Source organism: Falco naumanni, chromosome 3 (genome assembly GCF_017639655.2).
Source record: "Falco naumanni isolate bFalNau1 chromosome 3, bFalNau1.pat, whole genome shotgun sequence".
NCBI lineage: Eukaryota > Metazoa > Chordata > Aves > Falconiformes > Falconidae > Falco > Falco naumanni.
In genome coordinates this window covers 97,419,981-97,444,033 of record NC_054056.1, presented here as the reverse complement: position 1 = coordinate 97,444,033, position 24,053 = coordinate 97,419,981, and the positions used below count along the sequence as shown (strand labels likewise).

General features: G+C 41.6%; 1 protein-coding gene across 3 annotated transcripts; it reads right to left on the bottom strand.

The window, feature by feature from the left end:
- Nucleotides 1-3,870: 3,870 nt before the first annotated feature.
- TRHR (thyrotropin releasing hormone receptor) lies at nucleotides 3,871-23,825 on the bottom strand. Of its 3 annotated transcripts, none has more exons than XM_040588226.1 (3): nucleotides 22,480-23,825; nucleotides 9,598-9,990; nucleotides 3,871-8,804 (listed from the first exon to the last, which is right to left on the bottom strand). In XM_040588226.1, exons 1-3 carry the CDS (start codon nucleotides 23,272-23,274, stop codon nucleotides 8,799-8,801), a joined length of 1,194 nt encoding a protein of 397 aa, XP_040444160.1. In that variant the 5' UTR covers nucleotides 23,275-23,825; the 3' UTR covers nucleotides 3,871-8,798. The 3 variants fall into 3 exon arrangements, with proteins under 3 accessions (XP_040444160.1, XP_040444161.1, XP_040444159.1); XM_040588227.1 differs by having other exon boundaries at nucleotides 9,604-9,990; XM_040588225.1 differs by lacking the exon at nucleotides 3,871-8,804 and having other exon boundaries at nucleotides 9,583-9,990.
- Nucleotides 23,826-24,053: the final 228 nt, after the last annotated feature.

The window sequence follows — 24,053 nt, the reverse complement described above, 5'->3', positions numbered from 1 at the left end:
GCTGTTTTGAAAGCAAGTGGGCCAAAAACTCCTTCAGCTTCTCAGTCTGCTGATGTGCATTGCAAACCATTTTGGTCTATAAGAATTAGAATTACAACAAGATTTTTACATCCTGTTTCAAGCTCTTTTTCTCCAGAGTGACAGTGGATGCCATGCAAGATGAACAGGAACATCAGTAGAACCTGTCAGACATTAAAACAAACAAGTCTTTCCTCCCCAGAGAGTTCTTCCTTGTTTCGGGATGTACCATCCTCAGTGTTTTGAAAAACAACACTTCAACACTGTTCTGCCCTGCCATGGACCGACTATACCAGTGCTCCAGGCATACTATGTGGGTAAACTACATTTTAGAATAGCTAAAACAGTCATTCCCCAAATAAATCAGTTCTCGGCATTAGCTAACTGTTACAATGTTATAGTAATGTCTAATTAATCAATTAATTAAGTATTAATTCAATAATATTTAGCTGCTTGTCCTTTTGGACAAGAACTGTGAAGCAGGGGTTGTGATTGAGGAGCTTACCTGTGTGCACATAGGCACATACCTAATTATAAGTCTTAAGGACTTTAATTATGAGTGATGGCTGGAGAGGTGAAAAGATAGCTAGAAATAAGGATTCACATAGCTGAGGTTGAGTGTAGTAGTGGGAGGGGGCTCAATGCACCATGAGGACTCATGACCCAGCCCCAGTGGGTCATCTGAGCCTAGAAGCGTACAAGGGTGGCCATGGCTGAGCAGGACTATCTGGGAGCCCTGAGATTCCGCATGGAGATGCAGCCAGGTGGCCTGGTCACAGTTAGAGGACACTGGCTGTCCCAGGGAGCCCAACATTCCTTTGGTGAGGCCGGTAGGCTGATCAGGCCCCCAGTGAGTGTGATCAGTGGGGGATGTCTGAGCATTTTCACAGTGGAGTTTCTTCCCTCCACCAGCTACTTTGTATAAAACTGCACAGGACTCAGCTTGCATCTGGTAGTTGCTCCTTTGGGAGAAATTCCCCCATTTCATGTTTATGAATTTCATGTTCATAAATGTAAAATAAAATTCACTGTTTATTTCCAGTGAATCAATGTCAGACATTTCTGATGCTGGTTCTACTATAAGCAACAAATTTCCCTGGAGATGTGTCTGCACAGGCCGTGTTCATCCACAGCAGACTTGCCCAGGAGCTTGGCAGGGTTGCCTACCCTCTGAATAACACCTTCTCATATGGCGCTAAATCTGGTTTTGTCCTGTAGCACTAAACACACCTACTTACCAAAATAATAACTATTTAAATGCGTTAATTGGGTCTGGCTGGGATGGAGTTATGGCTGGGATGGAGGGATGGCCGGGATGCTTCTCCATAGCAGCCCATATGGTACTGTGTTTTGTATTTGTGGCTAAAACAGTGTTAGCAACAGACCAGTATGCTGTCTGGTACTGAGCAGTGCTCCCACAGCGCTGAGCCTTTCTCTGTTTCCAGCTCTGTCCCCATAGCAAGTAGGCCAGGGTGGGCAGGAGGCTGAGAGGGGGATACAGCCGGGAGAACTGACCTGAATTGTCCAAAGGGATATCCCATACCATGTAACATCATGCCCAGCAGTAAAGACAAGTAGTAGAGAAGAGGTTGAGGTTTTTGGCTTCCAAGGTGGCTATTGCTTGGATATCGGCTGTGCACCGTTCTTCTTGTGGGAGGTGGGGAGTGACTGCCTTTTCATCGCTTAGTTTCCCCCTACTCTTTCCTTCACCTATTAAATTGTCTTCATCTCAGCCTGCAAGTTTTCTTGCTTTTGGTCTTTATATTCTCTCTCCCATCCTACTGGGGTTGTGGGGTGGGGAGTAAGCGAGCTGCTTAGCTCACCAGCTTAGCTGCTGGCTGGGGTCAATCCACCATGGTGCACCATCAGCTGTACAGGGCATATGTAATGCATTAGGGATGCAGTTCATCTTTGTGGTCAATCCAGAGAAATTTGTTATGGCAGTGTGAAGTTTACTTCTAGGTCTTCTGCTCAGAAGAATTCCACCTCAGATTAGTATGTCAAGCTATGATATCAAATATTGTGATATTTCCCTCTTACTCAAAATTGTAACGACATCTGATACTGAAATAAAACTGAAGCAGCTGTCAGAAAAAAGCCAATGTAGATTTATGTAAAAAAGTGGCAATAAATGGGAAATTGAAAGTAGCACAAATAGTTACGCCTTCAATACTAACAAAATTTACCAAATACCTTTTTCCTGACTGTTTAGGTTTATACATCAAATCATAGTAAAAGTGCATGTATGGTAAACATCACAAAATGTGTGAAAACAATTAGAAAAATTACCACTTGAACGTGCAATAAAAGAGAGAGAAATGCAATATAATGCGAGGAATAGGACAATTATGCATCTTCACCAAGTAACAAAGTCCATCTGAATGGGAGCAGAAAACCACTCAGCTGATATGATCTATTGCTGCTAGGGAAGGCTCCAAGGGTGAGGTTTGTAGAGAGGAACTTAAGCTTGACCTGACAATGTCTCTGGGAAATCTGCTCCAGTGTTTGACCACTCTCACAGTAAAAGTTTTTTTCTAACGTTTAAGTGGCATTTGCTGTGTTTTGATTTGTGCCCGTTGCCTCTTGCCCTGTCCCTGAGCACCACTGAGAAGAGGGTCCAGTTTCTCTCCCATCAGGTATTTATACATGCTGGTGAGATCCCCCACTTCTCCAGGTTGAACAATTCCAGCTCTCTCAGTGTCTCCTTGTATGTCAGATGCTCCAGTTCCTTCTTCATCTCTGTGGACCTTCACTGGGCTCACCCCAGTATGTCCATGCCTGTCTCATACTGAGGAGCGCAGTGCTGGACATAGTATCCCAGATATGTCTCTACAGTGTTGAGCAGAGGGGAAGGATCGTGTTCCTTGACCCGCTGGCAATCCTCTGTCTAGTGCAGCCCAGGAGGTTTGTAGCCTTCTTTGCTGCAAAGGCTGATTGCTGCCTCATGGTCAGCTTGTTCCCCAGGATCCACAGTGCTTCATACCTGCAGAGCTGCTCTCCAGCAGGTCAGCCCCCACCATCTACTAATGTATGGGGTTACTCATCCCCATATAGACAACTTAGGAGGATACCAAGTGAAAAGATTAAGAAACCTATTACCTGGAATTCACAAAAGTCAGCAAGGTTTGACAGAATGAGCCATCTGTCTTTAGTACTAGTGACGAGCATGTACCCAAGAAATGAGAGACCTGCATCTGGCTTTAGCCTAGCCTCTAGGGAATTCAGCCTGCTCCCCAGAAGAGTGAGTTTCCTTTGCATTACCTGGAGGAAAGCAGAGGAGACCAAGTACTTCCACTTGTCCTCCAGAGGGTGACTCCAAGTGCAAGTGACTGACATCACCAGAAAAGCAAAGCAGAACCCATCAGGTAGGGGAACCAGCTAAACTGATCCTGGAGGCCAAAGAACAAAGTGGCTCCTGGTCTCCACCCCTACTCACAAGATGACTTCTTTCCTCCTCTCTTTTTTTTTAATTATTTATTTGATTTTCTTTTTTGTTTGTTTTGGTTTTGGTTTTGGTTTTTTGGTTTTTGTTTTTTGGGGGGTTTTTTTTGTTTGTTTTGTTGTTTTTTGGTTTTTGTTTTGTTTAATGCTGTCCAATGCAAAATGCATAAATAATTTTTGTAGCAGGGACAAGGATTCACATGAATCCCTTCCGATTTAAGCACTGCAACTGCTAGACTACAGGCAAACTGCTCTTCCTTCAGGAAACAAAGCTTGTTTTTTTAGGATGCTCATTCTCCTACAGATGACAAAGGATAATGATGTTACATTATCTGTCCATTGCCATGGACAGCAAGGCAAAAGGTATGTATTCAAGTGGTTGTTAAAAAATTAAAGTTGCAGTGTAATTATCTTGCTTAACATTTTATTAAAGTAGCGACAAAAGACCATCAGAAATTAATCTCCACAGTAGCATGCATGAAATAATTACAAAATGCTTCTTTTGAACAAAAATTATTCTTAATTTTAAAAGGACTACATTTATCAGCAGTACATTTCTCTGAAGAATTTCACAATCTTCTTAATAAAGTGATTTATAAACCACATGCAGTGACAGAATAAGATCAGGATTACTTTGGGTAGGTGAAAAATAAACTCCTTCTAAACCAGCTGCTCTTGAATAGTTTGTGTGAAATCAATTTTCCAGGATTCAGCTCCCAATTTAAGGAATTCTGGGATCCCAACTACTCTGGCTGAATGAATTCACCGGCATTTGCTGTATCACTGTACCCCAGTAGCAGTGAAAGAATCAGGAGAAAACAATCTCTTATTGAACATAACAGCAAAGAAAGAGTTCTGTCTGAAGAGATAATAAAATACTGGAAGATCATTTTGACATTTCACTGCGATTTGTAACAAAACCTCAACTGTATACAGTAGAATTCATATAATAGTGGAGAAATAAATAAGCATGTGCAGCATTGTTGAAAGAACAATTTAGCTTTGCACATTCTTGAAAGAATATGTTTCTTTCCACAGCGACAATGCTCAGATCTGGGGTTTTTTTTAGGACAGCTTTTTAAAAAACAGCCAAGAAATATTTGTCTGCTTCCAAAGGTCAAGTGACTGATCTGAGCATTCACTGTGTCATAGGGGAGCTACGGCAGCATCTCCTGGAGTAGGATCCTTCAGTCTGTGATACTGGACAATTGGTTTTGAAGGGAAGTTAGTGAGAGCTTTATCATTTGACATGTGCCATTCACCTCCACAGGAGCTTCATAACCCACTTCACAATACATTGGAGCTGCTTGATATGTCCTTAACTCTGACCTCAAAGAGCTCATGCACTAATTTGAGCTAAAGTGTGTTTTCAATAATACACTTAACCTTTCTCAGCCGCACAATTTACCAACACTGGAACTTCCAGCATCTCAGTATTTCACAGGAGAAGCAGTGTAGCTCCAAAAGCCAGATGTTACAGCAGCATCTCTTCTGTTACATGCTGGATAAAGTTCCAAATAAAAATGCAAAAAGGATGCAGTCTCTTACATCAAAACCATTAGATGATGATATAGACATGAGTTTCAATATTGCTACCAATCAGACAATTCTTTCAAACTAAATGTTGCAAAGGGATTTGTTATCCACAAAATAAGTATATAAAGATAGTTACACTGCTGCGGTAGTTGACATCCAGTCACTTTCACTTCTAGCAAAAAAATTTGTCAGCATTAATAAATTTAAAATCAAACACATTTTTCAATAAATACATGCCCACATATCTAATCTAAAGCATACAGGTACAAGAAGAAAGGTTGCTTGCTTTTATAAACCAAAGAGCAAACATAGAAATAGATCTAAAATCACATTAGCAAGATATCTAGCAAAGTTTCCTAGTGTTAGCTGAAGGAACCACTATAAAATTAGCATGGATTTGATGAACAACATCTATAAAGACATAGCCACAGCGCACTGTGAGTTAAAATCACATCTTAAGTTAAAACCTGCAATTTTAGATATTGCCTTTGTGCACACCGTTTTGCATGCATAATCATTTTTGTTTGCACAAATAAGTGTTAGAATGAAATAATTCCTTCTCATTTCTTATTCCAAGTGATGGTGCATACAAAATCACTGACATAGATTTTAGCCACTGATGAAACCTCACTAAGAATATGGGCTTAAATGCTTCACCTTAGCATCTGAAAAAAAAGGCTAAGAAAGCAGAAGGTTACTTTTTGAGCAAAAAGACAAATGAGGGAGAGAATTTATTACTGATATTGTCAGTCTATGAAAGTTGTAATCCAGTCTGTACTCTGAAACGGGTTAAGATAAAAGTGTAAGTCTGTGTTACTGTTTCTACACAAATACCTAGCTCAGTTCTTAGCCCAGCCAGTTGTGCACCTGACAGTATAACCAGCTTTCCGTGGTATGCCCTCTCTCTGCCTGCTGCTTGTTCTGGAGGTCTGCTTGCTTTTTAAGCAAGAAAAGGACCTAGTACTGGCACCTGTTTGGAAACTGGATGGTGAGTCCTGGTCCAAAAGCACTGGGCAGATGCCTAGCTAATAACAGCGTGTGAAGAGCGAAAGGATTTCCAGGTGCTGGCCCCACCAGCAGCCACCTCTGCACCCTCTCCCTCCATCATTGACCCAGGGATCTGCTTTGATCAGCTGTGGGCGGTGCTGGATGGCTGCAGACAGAGGCTTTGCTCAATCAGATACAGGAACTTGCTTTTACTTTGAATAAGCCTCTTGGCTAAGTAAATATAAATGCCTGTGTAAGATTTCCCAGATAATTTCGTTTTACTGTGACAGTTACTTTGGAAGAAACATTACACAGGTTGTGGTACTTCTCCTTGACTTCCCCTTATAGTGGCAAACCACAGCTTTAAGCATGTGTGAGCAGTAAAATGCCATAGAACTCTGTAATTTCACGTCAAGTTCTACAAAGGAAAGGTTTGTTCAAAGTGTACATCACTGCCATAGTGCCGTACTTAAGAGATATGATTGCCAGGTACTAACTCTAGAATAACATTGGTATTCTTCTCTTGTGACTCTTGAGCCCTGGTCAGCTTTGCCTGCTTGGCTGACACGTGACTTACCCTGCCATTTAATTTTTTCCTTATTATTTTAAAAGCAGAAGAGGCTGGACATCCCCCTACCAGTTGTGTGGGTGTTCAGACGCCACAGTGATGGAGCATCCACAGAGAAACAGACCCCACGGTGATGAAGCATCCACACAGAAACAGGCCCCACGGTGATGGAGCTTCTGCACAGAAACAGACCCCACTGCCTGAGCCTGTGCCACCTGGGCAGGCAAGCCAGCAGGCCTCAGGTCCCCCAGTAAGTAAGAACCCCAACGCAGAGGATCTAGGAAATGTTGTGACACAGCCTGCATGGGTTCAGCGGCTGGCTCTGCTCCAGCCAAAGCTCTGCCAGCTCCTGCGCTCCATGGGGCAGGCTCCAGCGTACAGCCTGCCCCTGGAAATGCCCACAGGTACGGTGTTCTGCCTGGGTTTGATACTGACTCCCCCTAATTTGGGGGAAAAAGGTCTCAAGAAGCAGGATACCCCTGTGGTCTTGCTCCTTCTGCTTGCCAAAATGAGAAGGCAAGTGCTGATGGAAATAGAAGATAGAAAGGGCTTTCTGGAGGAGGTTTGTCATGTCTGTAACCACTGGTTTAAAAAACTGCTGCTGTTGGTCCCCTCCATGCCCTGCCATCATCCTGCCAGGCTAGAAAGGACTTGTGGAGCTCTGCAAGGTTAAAACAGGAGCTAAAGCAAGCATGTGGATGGAGCAGGATACAGAATGTTTGCTTCCTCCTTGCCATCCAGAGAACGTTGAATGAAGGCTTTTGGATGCAGCAGACATGGGTTCACATAGAAATTTAAATCTGAGGCCTATCGGGGTATTTTTAATTCTCTCCAAGTTTTCAAATATGGATGATTGTAAGTGAAAGTGGTCGGAATCAGGGAAGCAGCTGTATATGTAAGGGAAAACCAGACGGGGAAGCCTTACAATGCTAGTGAGGCTACCTCTTTCATCCCACACTGGACAGGTTTTTTACTAGAACAATTACGGTTTTTGCAGCTTTTTAAGTGTCATGTACAAAAGATGTGCAACATATTGATAACAAACAAGAATACGCAGGCATCTTCCTGAGTTTCTGTTAATGTTGCACAGGAACAGGAAAATACAATTCTAGCAAGAACACGAGCTGGTCTAGAGAAAAGCCAAAGTGGTACTGTATGTTTTGACTGCAGCTACATCAAGGAGATCATGGCCTCAGACTGCTTGTCACTGGCCCATGCAGGAAGAGCGTGCAAGCGGCTATGCTGGCAAGTGAGACGCCATTGTGATCTCTTCCAACAACACTTTTTATGTCCTGAGGTATTCTAATGCATAACTTTTGAGATGAAAAATGAAAAAAGTGTCATTTTTCACTGAATTTTCCTCTCTTCTCTAGGCATTTTAGATACTGAAGCTATAAGCCCCCTGTAGCAGTCTGAGACACAATTGCTATTGAACCAAGATAAAATTAGCTAGTAAAAGCCTGTCCAGTACTATCCAATACCTGTCAAGTTCCGACAGGATTCATTATTAGCCGAGACTTACATTTAAAGAGGTACATCTATAAAGTAGCTTGTTGAAAAAGTAAGATTCTTTTAAAAACTTCCTACTGACTTTTAAATTTGTTTATTCCCTGAATGAATAATATTCATTAAATGGTCTTCTTATTTCATGCTGTTCAAGGTAAAAAAACAAAAAAAAAAAAGGAAAAAAAAAGATGTCATGCTCTTTGCCATCAGATATCTGCCTATTGAAGCAGGTTATGATGTTGCAATTAGATTTGCGCTGCTGTGTGATGAGGGAGTCAATGTTGGGTAATTACTGTAATCAGCAGCAGTTCTGGCTGCTGTCAGACAGGGCTTGCTGGTGCTGCCCAGCGCAGCCACGCAGGAGGTCAGCGTCTCTCCTTGCCCCTCACCTTCATTGGGAGCATCACCCACTGCCCCGCTCTGCATCTGTAGGTGGAGATGTCCTGGGCAGCCTTGTTCTTTCTAAGAGCGCAGACCACTCTTTGGCCAGTACATGAGACGAAGGATTTGGGTATTCTGCTGAAGCCAGCTCACCTCCTTAATGTTAAGTGCTTTGTTCAGTGAGACTCAGTAGTATATTCTTTTCCCTCCCAAAGAGGCTGCATTTTCTTGTAGGATGCAGAGAGGTGTGTAGGGATATATGCAATTCCGTGAGCAGAAATGTCTTCACATTTCATACAGGTTGGTGGGAACAGAGCATCCAAAGGTTCTATACAGTTGCGTACTCAGAACAAGGTGGGCCTCAAGCCTGAAAATCAGGAAAGAAGGAGCAAAATGAGAAAGAAATATTTTTCATTCTCATATCATCTGCAAAAGGAAATGAAAAAAAACCCTCTGTGTGGATCATCTATATTGTAAGATCTAAGGTATGCAGGCTTATGAACAGCATTTAAGCGGTATTGTGTAAAAAAGCATTGTGAAAATACTAACATGCATCATCGTGTAGAAGAGTGAAAGAGATGTCCTACACATGGGGATATCAGGTGGAAGATAATTGGATGCGGCTTTCAGCACTCTCAGGACCAGTGCGGGTGTGGGGAAGATGCGCATCTTCTCTTGGCACCAGCTGCACGGTGGCACCGGGCTAGTTAACCCCAAGCTGGAGCCAAGGTGTGGGCATTGCCCTCCTTCAGGCAGCCAGGGCATGCGCCCGAGGGATCACTGAGCCCAGACACCAATGCCCACCCTCCAGCCAGACATGTCAGGCACCGTGCCCGAGCACCACTCTCTGATGCTTTAACATTGTACTCGCTCCTCAGGGAGTAAGGCTTAACCTATATGTTTCTCCTCATCCTTCCCCGTACGCCGGATCCTCCCAGTCACATCCTGCTCGGCACAAGGCTCTTTGAGAGCATCACTTGCCAGAGCCAGGCAGGTCTCCCTCCACGCCGTGCCCTGTTTGGTGGCACCGTCTGTCACTGCCAGCCTTCTCTGGTCCTTGGCTGGGCTGCCCCAACTGACAGCTGGCACAGCACAGCCCTGTGAACTTGAACATGCTCTGCTTCATGAGGACTCTACACCAAATATCAAAATGTATTTACTGTTACCTCAGATGACAAACATGTATCACCAAGGGACAGCTTTGCAGAGGACGGGTAGGTGTTGGTGACAGTAATGTCTTCCAGCTCAGTGCTGAAGTGATCAGACTCTTTGACGATGTTATAACTGAGGGCCACACTGCAACTGGCCGGTTTCTTCTCCCCTTTCTGCTGGCAATTGCAGAGTTTCCTGAAGGCTGCTCTGAATTTCTGGGACATCAGATTGTATATTACAGGATTGATGGCACTATTCAAATAAATACAGATTCTGCAAAATAGCAGGAACCAGTTTTCTTGGAAGGGGCTGGAGAGAAAGGAATTGACCACCACCAATGTGCGGTAGGGCATCCATAGAAATGCAAATAGGACCACAACGATAGCCAGCATCTTGGTAACCTGGGGGAACACAGAGGCAGATGGAAGAGGGGCAGAAGGTTAGTGCTCATCTTAGAAGGAACATGTGCATTCCTACATCTCTAGGGCCAAAGCAAAACTATGAACAGACTTTCTCCAGCTGAGAATTTCTGATCAATGTTTGATTCAGAAAGGTTTTGCTACAGTTAAGAAGGACAAAAGACCTGTCTCCCAATTCCTCCTAGTTTTTGTTAAATGACATTTGCCAGGTGACATCCCAGTAAGCTAATTGTACACCTTAGACTTTGCAGCTTATCAAGCTGGAAGAAGTTGTTGATTCAAATGGAAAAAAACAGAGGTCTAAAGACATTTTTTCCAACCACATTACATTTTCTCCTTTAGACTAATATAGTCTGATGAGCAATGAATCTGAAGCCTGCTTAGATTATCTGCTTTAACAGCCCTCTAAATGAATTTCCAAAATCTAAAAATAATGAAAAAAAAATAATTTAAATTTATTTCTATTCCCCAAATCCTCAATGTTTAATTAGATCTTCATTATTTGATGTTTACCCTGAAATGTCCATTACAGTTTACAGAGCCAGGGAAAAAAGAGATTATCAGTAAAGCTTGATTATTATAAGAACTTCCATCTATTGTGTAAATTTGTTTTGAAGAAACTAAAAAACAACCTCTGGAGATACCCAGGACAGCTGAAATGAAGGGAACAAGAAATAATTAAAAAATTAGGAAAAAAACCTACTGTGAAGAGAGTCTTTCTCTTGTAAATAATTTAATTCAAGTATATATGGTATTCCCTACTCTCTACATCAAAGCAAGTTTGAAAGATGTTCATAGATAAGGTAGAAAGTACAGTGAGAGGTGACAGTGGGATAGTACAGTGCCATGGTCTCATGTAAGTCAGGAGGTGACTTGGTTAACTGCGTGTAAATGAACTGGAAAGCATTGGCACTGATTTTGGTGAGCTACAACTGCTCCTCTTGATTGTGTGGTTTTTTTACTATTTGCCTTTCTTCTTGGCATAAAACTGTTTTGCCTATTGACAGATTCAAGAACTTCTTTTTACCTTTGCTTTATTTCTTTTTTCTGTGCACCTGAAATGAAGTTATGCTTCAATGAAACAGCAACTCCTCTAACCACAGAATCCATTCTAGCTGTATGGGTTATAATTTCTTGCAGAAAAGACATAAGTAGATCGGTAACAGTTTTAGTTGTTTCCAGGAGGACAGACAGATAACTCCACTAAAATCACTTATAAATACATGCTAGTTTTTAAGTGTGTTTTTTTAGTTTGAAGTTACAGGATAGTGTATAATTCTCATTTTCTGATTTCTCATTATATAGAAAGCCTGCCATCTCATTGCCTAAGGGATGTATTTTCTTCCAGCTACCTAGAAAGACACATATACATATAACCCAATTTGTTGTTTTTGTTATAGATACTATGAAAAAGAATGGGATGAAGAGCAAAGTTACTTTACAAACTGATATATCTTTGTCTATTTTTAAATGCACGTATTCAAAGCTACAATTTTATTGTATAATTCTCCTCCCTTCACCCTCACTTTTGTTTTCACTACAGCTGTGTTCACTTGACACTTCTTTTCTTGTCTGCTGTGCACAAACATGCATCCTAACAGAGTACAATGGAAATGTGAATGTCTCAGATAGTTAAAAGGATGATTTGTCCTTATCTCCAAACCACCTCCAAAAGAACCAGTCCTGTGAGCATGGCTACAAAGAGTGAGGAGACCCTCTGGCTGAGGAAGGCTCAGGGACTCCTGACCTTTCCTCCCTCCAGCTCGAGCCAGCCTGTGCCTCCAAACCGAGCAAATCCATTCAGCTGAGAATAATCATTCATCATGGAAAATAATCCACGTTTAAAGCAAGAAAGTAACCATTTATGGAGCTTGGATTAACAATGGGACTGAGTCCAACTGACAGATGTGTTGCAGCAGCTCTGGCATTCAGAGGGTGAGTGGGTAACTGTCTAACCAGGCATCAAAATACTTTGCTACCAGAAGCTCAGCCGGGGACTCTGTTATCATACCTACTGATCTTGGCCCATTTACATTTCTTCTGAGCATGTCTTTAATGAACAATTGCTCAGAGAATCACTCACAATGGCGCAGCTGTCGGTTTGAATCCCGGGTTGAACTAGAAGTAAATTGATCTTACTGTCAGGAAGGGGATATTTGAGAGTCACACGAAAAATATTTTACATCATTGAAAAAGACACTGTTATTCTTCGAGTGATTGTGACCTATATGCCTTTAAGACATATATGTATAGGGTGTGCAAACTATTAGCTGAATTTATGTATACTGGCAGCTCGATGTGCATTTTCCTTCTAACACCACTAGCTTGTTCTGTTGCCGTGTTCAGCTTACGGAGGCTGTGGTTTGACGAAATATTTCAATCGGCTCTTAGCACCAGATAAAAATATCATGATCACAGCACAAAGTCCCCTGAGCTGAGACCAATTCAGTCTGCAGGTTTGAATGTGTTTAAAAATGCTAAGAGGTTAGCTTTGCACTTTCAGGTTTTATGCCAGGTAAGACACTGTCTTGCAGCTCTCAGATTCCACGATTTCCTAGTCCTTATATGAGCTGAAGCCGAAGTAACCCATGACTGCAGCTAAAAAAGCAATCCTGCTTTCACCTCCCTCCTTGTACTGGCCCCGAACATGAAGGTGTGTGTCAGGTCAGACTCCTGGTCCAAACGAAAACTAAGCACTTCTCTGCAGAGCTGTTTTTTGGTTTGCTGAGGTCAATGATCCAACTCACGTGGCCATATGCTGCCACAGAGTCTACTGTCAGTGCAAGAAGAGAGGCGGAAGCATGTGGCCATGGATGGCACATCTTGGTGGTTCGTTTAGTGCACACAATGAGGAAATTCACCATAATTTTTAAACTGGCTGCAGTGGTTTCTCCTTCCAAAGCTGCCCAAAATCACAGATCTGGCACAAGCTCTCTATTGCCATTCAGATTGCCATAAGATTCAGATGCCCGATCCATTTAAACAGTAGTGGTTGATCTTCTGAGACCCACTGCGAGGTCCTGAGTTCAGAGTTGTTTGCTCATTGGTAAATCGTCCCTAAGCTGGCTGCAGAGGCAGTGGTTTCTCATGCTCAGCTGTCTCAGAGCACAACCTATGTGCAAATGACAGCAGCCCCTAGAAGATGCTTTGGCACTGCTCACTTTACCCTCGGTGTGGCCAGGGGGCTTGTCACTCCACGGCAGGCTCAGGCACCCCTCAGGGTTTCTGGCCCAAAGATGCTGTAAGGATGTTCTGGACTTTTTGCACACCTGAATTTGCCTTTAGAGACTAACTCAGTTTCTAAACAAATGATTTAGGTCAAAGCTGTTTTCTTATCCACACCAAAAATCTTCATTGGGATGGATGGTACTGCACAGAAATAGCTTAGAGGAAATTTTGGTCCAATTTGCTTAAGTAAACTGCCCATATTCTTTTTCAAATCACTTTATATGAAACATAACATCATTTGGTGGAGGGCTAATTATTTGATGTCAGTGGAGTGCTAAGAGGACAAACCATTTTAACAGCCTGCTTTTTATTACCTGTAACTGTACACCAAAGGTCCCTGAAAGCAGCAGCACTAGCAACTTCATTCATTGCTCAGGTGAAGGAAAGCATACACAGATTGCTCTTTTCTTGTGGATGTGCACTGTGTATCCTATACTTCAAGCAAAAATTATTCTCAGTTAAGCAGATTGAAAATGTGATTAAAAGGCTTTCAGTAAATCCATTTTAGTCCAAAATTCAAGTGCACTTTAATTGATAGAAAAGTGCTTGAGACTGAATGTGTTCCTGGCCGCATACAACCATTCTTCAAGCCCTATCTTTTGGTTTCTGCAAATATTCTTAAAAATATTTAAAATCTTTTTCACTCGACAGATTCCCAGTATTTTCATTCTGAACGGGTCTTCTCTTTTTCCTTCCTGCTCCAAAACCTTGTCATTCTAAGGAAGCAGTTTTATAAAACATTATCATTACCATGGTACTCACAACTTGGTAGCTGCTTCCTTCTCCTTTGAATACTAACCTTTCCTAACATTGATAGGTAAAATTAATAGTAATACTTACTAAGTTAATGTGCCAGAGAGTCAGTCTTGTGTTTTAAAGGCAGGTAATAGTATCTCTCTTTCTTGTGCTTGGTGGTGTTCATTTCAATGCACAGAGATTGTATCTACCCATTCGTGATTTTGTAAACTGAAAGAAGTTGTACAAGGAGGACTAAATAAATAAAAGGATTAAGGTCTTGATATAATAACACCACAAGTGAAACCAAGCGATACGATTGAGGATTTCATGTAAGCCATATAAAACTTAGATATAAGGAAGAAATTCTTTACAGTGAGGCACTGGAACAGGTTGCCCAGAGAAGCTGTGGATGCCCCATCCCTGGAAGTGTTCCAGGCCAGGCTGGATGGGGCTTTAGGCAGCCTGGTCTAGTGGAAGGTGTCCCTGCCCATGGCCAGGGGGTTGGAACTAGATGATCGTTAAGGTTCCTTCCAACCCAAACCATTCTGTGATTCTATTATTATCTTGCATTGCAAGCTGGAATATGTGCTTGCACTGCTGTAAGAGAACAGCTGTGAGAGAACAGAGGAGTTTCTCTGGGGGCTGGGTCATCATGTACTGCATCAATGTCTAAGATACAACTTTCTCTAGAGGGCAACCTACCTGTTTTAATTGACCATGGAGGTACCTTAGGTGATTTGACTGAACTAAGCAACTAGCTTTGTGATATATGTGTAATGTTAAATGAGTTGGATCCCATCTCAAGTATAAACAAACATGTTTACTATCTAAGTCTGTATTTATTTTTACAGTTCCCTTGATAACTGAGAAAACTAGGAAATCCTTAGGGGAAAGTATGAAACCTACTTGCAATTAGGTAATTCAGTGTTTATATTATGGATGGACAGGAAAAAAAATTGGTATCTGTTAGCTGAGCTAAGTGGGATACAATGGAAGTGTGGGAGAGATCAACACAGCCAGAACCAGTATCTGATCTGGAGGACTGGGCAGATGAGGAACATATGGGAAAGAGAAAAGGAAGCACACAGCTCAGGTTGTGATTCCATGAGTACATCAGCCAGACAATGTCTGGACTCTTAGCTGTTATAAATAGGGGACTAGATTGCTTCCTTGTCTTCCCATCTGCTTCCCCTGGCCTCTTGCTCCCTCTTAAAAGGTAATAACCTGTTTGCCAAGGTAGCTCACACAACAGGTACTCTTAGAAAAAGAGGATTCAATTTTCCTCACATTTTCAAAGTTTTCCTGTGTGACAAGCAAATCCCTTTTCTGTCCTTCAGTTTTAAGTTCTCTCACTCTCCATCCTTCCAGCAATGACTAGGTCTTCAGGACATTTTCTTGCTTCTGAGCAGAACAAAATGGTTCAAATCTTCAGAAGAAAAAGCATTAACATTTTAGAAATGTGGTGAGATCCTAATACCTGTGCTGCTAGAGAAAAAGAAGCACTGTTAGCAAAATCAAGGACTTGCAGGGGAAAAAATAAAAAGAAAAGAAAAAATGGCAGAAATAGCTTTTCTCTCCGTACCGTATACTGTAAAGAAATTTTTAATGTTGGTTAGTGTTACTTGTTAGTGAACCTTTGTTTTATTGCAAAATCTGCTCTGAATACTTTAAAGAACACATTTTCTATTCATGAAATGAAACCATTCTTTCTTGTCTTTTTTATAAAAGGCTTGGGAATAGAATGCCTAAAATGGACAAGAGGGGAAACTGCGATCAGTCTTCAGCTTTTACCATCACAGGTACACATCTCTGATTTCCTTGTCCTAAACAGCAAATATAAAGTAAGTAGCTAAATATTCCAAAGTTTAAATAGGAATCATTATTTCTTTTATTTCTGCAAGCAAAGAGTTTAGAACTAAGTAGAATTGTGGTGGTGATGTATATGGAAAATCAAAGAAAAAGAAGCATTGAGATTTGTTTTGATACTTTACAGTGTAAAGCTACAGAAAGGAAGACTATGAGTAAAGACTAAGGAATTATTATCTTGAATTTCAAGCATGTGTAAAGTTGAAGCTGTAATGTGTGTGAATGTAAGTTGCATATGAACTGCTGCTTGATAGAGGCAAAATGTAGATTAAATTGATTTTAGTTTGCAAGCGATTTTTGGTAATGGATGATCTAGTCAAACTTTTGGTACGGGCACTTGTGTTTTTTCCAGTTTGAATTTATGTACACACACTACTATTTATGTTGGATAAATGCCTGTAACTGCAGTTATTGTTTCCTCAATTGCTATTCATTTTTATTAGGATACAGTCAGTGACCGCATTTTCTGAAAACTTAACAATATGGATGGTTTGCAAGTACCAATGAAAGGCCATTTTAGAATACCAAAGACACCAATTGGTAGGTTAATGCAATCATATGCATGCCTGAAAAATAAAAGATGTAAATGTTCCATCTGCCTTTGCAACTCCAATGAAGAAACTAATATAAAGCGGTAGAAAATCATCTCCCTTGTAGGCTAACAAGTCTGCAGTCTACTACAGCACCACTGAAAGGGGCACTACCACTGGGGCTGGACTGGATCATCTCCAGAGGTGCCTGCCAGCCTCAGTGATTCTGTGAAATTATAACAAAATATTAGAGGGAAATTTCTTTAAACTAAGGTTCTGAGGGGTCTGGGACAAAGTCCCTTACTGGCTCATGATCCCTTGGATCAAAATCAATCTTTTTTTACTACTCCATGCAGTTTTTACCCTAGTTCCATGACAACAATTACAGTTTTTCAGTGCTTCATAAGGACCAGGATTCCTTACACATTCAAATTACGTATCTAATCAGACAGCTCTGAATTAATATTCTGTATTTTCTGATAAGTGAATAGAAATCAACTTCAATTCACTCCCTCATGACCTGTCATCATCTGTCCAAATGATTGCTTAGTTATTAAATAAAACTTAACACTGAATTTGGATTGAAGTTCCTTCTTTGTCTTTGAATCAAGTAAATGGGACTTTGAACTGTCTGGCCTGAAGAGATGCTCTTTGTCATGGCATCATCTTCTAATCATATTGATCTTTCCTCTGTTAAGCTTTAAAGTTTCAGCTAGTGTGACCTGCGTTCAACTGAAAGGTGCTGGAAAATTTTGCTTTCTCAACTTCCCTCCTGTTTAACCTGAGGAAATGGGTACACCAGAACCATTTCATTACGTTTTCTCAGGTTCAGATTGTACAAATCACTCAGCAGAAATACTCTATAGTTTCCCTGTGGTCAGAGAGCTCTCATCTTACTTTTAGTCACCTTTTCATTTTCTCCTAATCTTATGTGGCAAAAAAAATTACGTCACACTGAACACCGCCTACTGCCAGTCAAATGCTTTGCCATGGTATTATTCAGCAATATACAAACTTCAGTTTAGCAAGGTTATTTTCTTTGCAAGGCATAGCTGAAACTCCATTCAACACAATCATCACCAGCTCCATCAGACCTAACAAGTGTTTAAAGATTTTTCTTTAGTCACAAACTAAACACACACTTCAAGTTTAGTCACAAACTAAACACACACTTCAAGGTTTACCTGCGTGTTTCCATACTAAAACCATTTATAACACTACTTGATTCATCAGGGAGTAAAGCTACACAGCCTTGAACACAAACTGATTGCTCTGAAAATGGAACAGAGCAGTTTCTTGCCTTCTGGCAAAGATGTCCTCCCCTCAGGAAAAAGCCAGGTGTTGCCTACTGACTTGTAATGGCTGATCAAAAGCTCTGCCAAGGCAATGAATGGCTCTTACTGCTCTCCATAAAAAATGGGTCAGCTGGATGTAGCTTCTGACAAAGAAGGGGAAGAATGAACTGGTTTCTGCTCCTTCTGGGACACCAGAAGCCTGATGAAAAGTGAAAAGTCAATTGGAAATGTACTCCCAGGTACAAAGTGCCTGACTGTCAAATAAAACTAGTTTTCTTTTTGAAAACCTTTAAAATACATGTATTTACACCCTGCTATCCAGTACAGTTCTGTAAAACAGAGTAAATACTGCATGAGTGGGATTGATTTAGCTCTTCAGAAGTGGATGTAAGACTAAAGTTTGACACATCCTATGGGTACATGTTGGTGTTTCTTCCCTTGGTAGAACTGTAGCTTGCAGTGTAAACAAATAACTCAATTTCAGTAGCTGTCCAATATCAGTGATAACAGAGGCTGTTCAGTGAAACAAAAATCTGTTGGAAATAGAGATACTTTATGAGAAAAGAAAGATTATTTTGAGCCTTTCCTCCTCTTTTGACATTTTAAAAAAATACTTATTTTTATACTTGGTTTTGGGGGGTTTCTTTTGTTTTTTGGTTTTGGGTTTTTTTTTCTCTTCTTCCCAGTTCAGTTTTGTCTCACAGTGCTTTGAATGCACACTTCAGAGGGCCTGTACTTCAAAGGCTTTGTCTGTTGGTGGTTGTTAGTATGGGAGTATTGATCCTTTAGTAAACAGGTTTTGCTCTTGTTAGCTTTCCAAACATTGGAATGTAGTATTTCCTAGAACTAACATAGTTCAATCACTTTGAAATCACATGGGTGGGAGGGAGAAGGCAGGGAATGGAATGAGTAGCAGAGAACCACTTTCTGCCTGGGAAAACTGATTTTCCTTTGTTGGAGATGTAATATAGCTTCATTCTGAGCTCATTCCTAGGCATCTCACATGAAAAGTATGTTGCAAAGCCTTGACTCACCATTCTAAAATATATTTTAGGCCTTCTTTCTAAATCATAGCATGCTCTAAATTGCCATCCTGTTTTGAAAACAAAAGGCCTCCAGTCACCTGACCACTTTTTTCTCCTTCAGTGCTGGTGTTACATCTGCTTACATCAGAGAATGAAAATATCTGTTCTAACTAAACTGAACATGGTCCATCTATTCTCCTTCAGCAGTAGCCATCTCCCCACTGTTTATCTCACTGTTGAACTTCCCACCCCTGCCTGGCCTCGGCTTAGGTAGGTGTCCTCCATAGCTGCAAGGAAGTTGTTATTTTACTCCATATTTGCTTCCTCTCTGAATATTGAGCTATTCTAGATGCCATATCAGGATTGTTCCTCCTTTTCCTTGATCTATCCATTGGTTCCAGGTGTGAGGAAGCATCCTAGATGTTGATTCCAGGATGGTTTCCAAGCTGGTCTTCACATTTTTAGTCTGCCAGTTTCTAATTCTGGGCTCATTCTCATGCCAGAAATCTAAGTAATGTATTGGCATTTTTAAGGAAAACAATTGAAATTGCATAACTGTATGACTCACAATAGAAAGTACTGATGGTATATAGAAGATTAATTCTTGAAAGCAGACACAGAAACACAAAACTGACAGTACATATATGCTAAACAATAATACCGGTGTAAAAAATACAGGATGATACGGTCTATTTCTGCCATGATTCGGAAACAGCTTCAGATAGTGCTCTTCAACCAGAACACAGCCACTGTATGACAAGGTAGGGGAGAAAGTGCTTTCTTACCCAGGTAAAAAGAAAGTTTTGACCTTTCAGAAAGACTTTCCAGACTTAGATGAGATAATGGGAAGTCCCACAAAAAATAAAGAAAATGGTATGATCTGGCAGTCTGGGTCCAGATAAATCCACATTAGTCAAGCAAACCAGATCAGACTAAGTGGGGAGATCAGTTCACATACTGCCATATTGGATTAATCATCATAAAAAAATAGTTATCGAATTCCTAAGTTTAACATTCATGAAGGCTGAGGAAACTTATCTAAGTTCCTGTTTCATTCTAGTATATTATGTAATTGTGAGCTCATAATTAGTTACTTATAATAATAATAATTAAAAAAAATTGTAATGACTCAGTGGAACTATACTGAATTTCCATGTCTAGGTTTTGACAGTGGGGAGGTTGCAGGCTGGCCTCTCTGAGAAGAGTCTTGGAGCTGGCCTGTTTTGGACACAAATGGTTCCATCCAGCTCCAACAAACCCACCACAGGACACAGCTGAGCCCATCAGCCAAGCTGGTGGTGCCTGTGAAAACATATTTAAGAAATGACAAAACTGCTGGAAACAGACAGAGGTGAGAAGAGAACAAGAGTGAGAAACAGCAGAGAGAACACCAAGTCAGCCAAGGAGATGCTCCTTGGCAAAGCAGGCACCACCTGAAGGGACTGCAGCCCATGGAGGACCCAGACTGAAACAGAGGAGAAGATTGAGAAGGAAGGAGTGACAGAGAGAAACCTCTGCAAGCTGACTGCAACACTCCCTGGCCCTGTGCTGCCAGTTGCCTCACAGAAGGAACTGAATGTAACTTGGGGCCATAACAAGGGACAATAAACTGGCAGTAAGGGAAGCTATTTTTCCACAAATCAAGTCTGCGTTGCCCATGACAATATCTGATAAGTTACCTTCCTGTCCTTATCTTGACCCATGAGCTTTCTTGCTCATGTTCTTCCCATTTTCTTCCCCATCCTGCTGCGGAAGGGGAATGAGCAAACATCTGGGTAGGTGTTTGGCTGCCAGCTGGAGCCAACCCACCAGAGGAACAAACATGCACCAACTTCATATTGTAGAATTTTTCTTGGATAAATATGGGAACTGCTACAGAAGTGGGAAGTGTACACCACATTTTCAGTCACTTTTTCTACAGATCACATGCTGGGCATCCTATGCAACTCCGCCACTGCTTTGCAAGCACCGTTCTGAGAAGGCATATAGGCATGACAGCATGTCTATACATGACAGCAGAACTCACGATGAGGCCAAACTACACTGTCATCTATACCTGCCTTTACCAGCACAGCAGAAAATTTTCACTTGTGTGTCTTACTAACTGTTGAGATTTCAGATTTTTTTTTTTTTAATACGGACTTCTTTTTTCCCAATTTACACCACTAGCTATATTTTGCATGCTGATATTATATTAAAAAAATACTGCTAATAATGCCACACTGTTCTTGCTTTGCTTCCTATGTTGTACTGCACATAAATGCTACCTCTACTCATAGTAATGCTACTTTAAACAATCAGGTTACTTAGGCTTTTAGAAAAAGTCTTGTTGTCTTTGCAAGACATAAAAGACATCATATTATAATCCTCATTTTTGTTTCATAATATAACAGTATCCACATTCAGCAATATTCAATGTAGATTTGTCTGTTTTTCAAGTGATGCTAAGCACATGTAATCAAACATGTACACTAAGGTGATACTAAGAACTTGAAAAGCAGATTAACTTCTACTACTAATTAATAGACAAAGAAAAACAAAACTAAACAGTTCTAATCTGACTATTAACTATAACTGGAGGCACATAATTAAATATAACTCAGCCCACATATCTCAGTTGTGCATTTCCAAGCATGGTTCCAATGCTCTGTGAGCACTCAGTGCTCTAACAGGCAGCTCAGTTAACTTTTGAGGTCGGTGCAATCTCTGTAATAATGTAAAACAGTCCCTCTCATCCAACAGTAGCAGTCTACATAAAATAAGAAGAATATAAAGTTCAACCTGTCACCCCAGGTGGGCACTCAGCTTATTTGAAAATGTGCACAGCTCAGCTTTGCTTCCTGAGGGGACTGTACACTGCAGGGAGGTAGAAGCATCCTTCTTGGCAGAGCGACCCTCGCGGTACCACGCAGCGGCTGCTGAGGGGTTGGAGCCAAGCTGCTCAGCACGGAGCATTGCTCCGCACGGAGCATTGCTTCCCAACACTTGCATCAGGGTGCCTGACCCAACAGGAGCCTGCTCCCAAAAGCCAGCTGTGAAGCAATGCACCCTGCATTTCTCAGCACTGCACCAGACTGTGCTACCTGCTGCATGCTCTGCCAGTATGAGGCAGTATGGTTTATTGCAAATAACCATAAATTAAATCTACTAACTATATCCTACCTGTGTAATTACACATTGCAGCATACATATTTAACAATATAAAAAGAAACTAGTCAAACCTATGCCTCAGTTTTGAGTCATCAATACATAAAAATGCTTTACGAGAGACAGAATAAAAAAGATACTTAGCATTTACAAAGCACTTTTATATACAGACTTGCTTAGGTAGACTTTTCACAGGAGAGTTAGAGACAGGAAAAGTGTGTGCAGAGTAACACAGTGCCTTAGCTAGGACAAAACCTCAAGTGTCCTAAACTCCCAGGCCAGTTCCCTCTCCTCAGAACTCAAAATTAACTCAAAAGTCACTTAGTATATTTGGCAGGATTACTAGAGGCTGTAATATAAAGAAACTATAGTTAAAAATGTTTCGTTCTTTATTGACACTTCCTAATTGCTTTTTGATAAGGGAACTAAAATACTACTTTTTCAGTCCTCGCAGTAGAGAATAATGAATAGGCATGAAAAAATACATGTTTAGATGTGTGTGTACAGATACCACAGAACTTCAGCTTGACTACTTAGCAAAAAAGGAGAATATATTTTACCTTCTTCACAGGTTTAGACTAGCAATCTCTAAAATGACCGGGGTTTAGGTTTCAGAAAGCCATTTCAAACTGCTGTTCCTACCTGCCTTCGAGAAGCAATAGTGCTATTGAAACTCCTGTTAGTCATCTTGGGATTCACAGGCTTGCTTTGGTGAGCCACGTCATTCCTCCACGTCTTAGAGTTTTCTTTTGGGTCCGAAGGGATGGGGTTCAGGAAGAGTATTCTAGCAATTAGGCCATAGAGGACAGTTGCCAATACCATTGGCACAACATAAAATATACCAAAGTCCATCATGTAGATAGGAGAGTAATAGCTCCTGGACACCCTGTAGCCACAGGACACAACAGTCGTGTCTTTGTAGACTACTGTATTAAGGTCTAGTAAGAAAAACCAGAGCATACAGTATATAGAGGTGAAAGCCCAGACAAAAATAATGATCTTTTTGGCTCTTGAAAAAGTGCACAGGAATTGAGCTTTGATTGGGTGGCAGATGGCTATGTATCTCTCAATGGTGAAGGCAGTGATGGAAAAAGAAGAAGCATTGATCCCTAGGTATTGCAGATAAGTGATGCAGAGACACCCCACATAGCCATACACCCAGGATCTATACAGGCTTTCTGTGATATTGGGTAGTCCTGCAGCCACAAGCACCATGAGATCTGCCACAGCCAGACTCACCAGATAGCAGTTAGTGGGAGTTCTCATGTGTTTGGTTCTGAGGACCACCAAAACCACCATGATGTTGCCCACGATGCCCAGTCCACAGATGAGGAGGACCAAGAGGATGGTAACCACTTGGTATTCGGCTGTAACAATCTCCTGGCTTGATAGTGGCAACCCAGTTTGGTTCTGCTCATCCCCTGTGCCATTCTCCATCTTCACCAGCCCACTGCTGATTCTGCCCAGCACTTGGTCTCAGCTCATGTTCTCCATGGTCCCCTGAAAAAGGTGAGTGGAGCAGAGTGTGGGGCGAGCCGTAGCCCAAGAGCACATTCTCCATGTAGTCACAGTCCCATTCCTGTACCGTCCTCCACTCCCCTGAAAGCACCTGGTCTTTCAGTCTTTGCAAATTCAATTACCAGCATTCGATTACCAAATTCGAATCCCTCTAAGACTCCAGCTCATTTGCACAGGTTAAAAAGCTGTTTTCTCATAGCCGCTTTGAGGCATTCATGGAAACACGGCATGTGGAGATGGGGCTGTCCCCCCCGCAGAGGAGGAGGAGGAGGCGGCAGCAAGGAAAGCAGAGCCCTCCCGCGCTGCCAGCTGGCTGAAGCACTGCATGGGACTGAGCTGATCCAGTCCAGGCAGACTTCAGCATCACCGCTTTCCAGGAGGAGTCACAACATACCGAGGGTGGAGACAGCAGCAGGAGGTGAAAGGACAGTGATCTGTAAAGCCCCACAGATTTTCTGCTTCACACTGCTTTCCCTTTCTGCTCTCAGAGAGCCATCTCGAGTAGCGATGATATTGATCCACCCTGGCAAAGAAAGGGGAGATTGACAAAAAAACCCCCACCAGTTTCTAAAATTCTGACTTCCTCCGTGTCCCTGTGAAAGTGTTGGTAATTTACACTTGCCTCCTGCTTTGCAGGGAGCTGTAAGAGTCCCTTCAGAGCTTACAAAAAGCGATGTATTGCTGTTTTTGAAAACAGC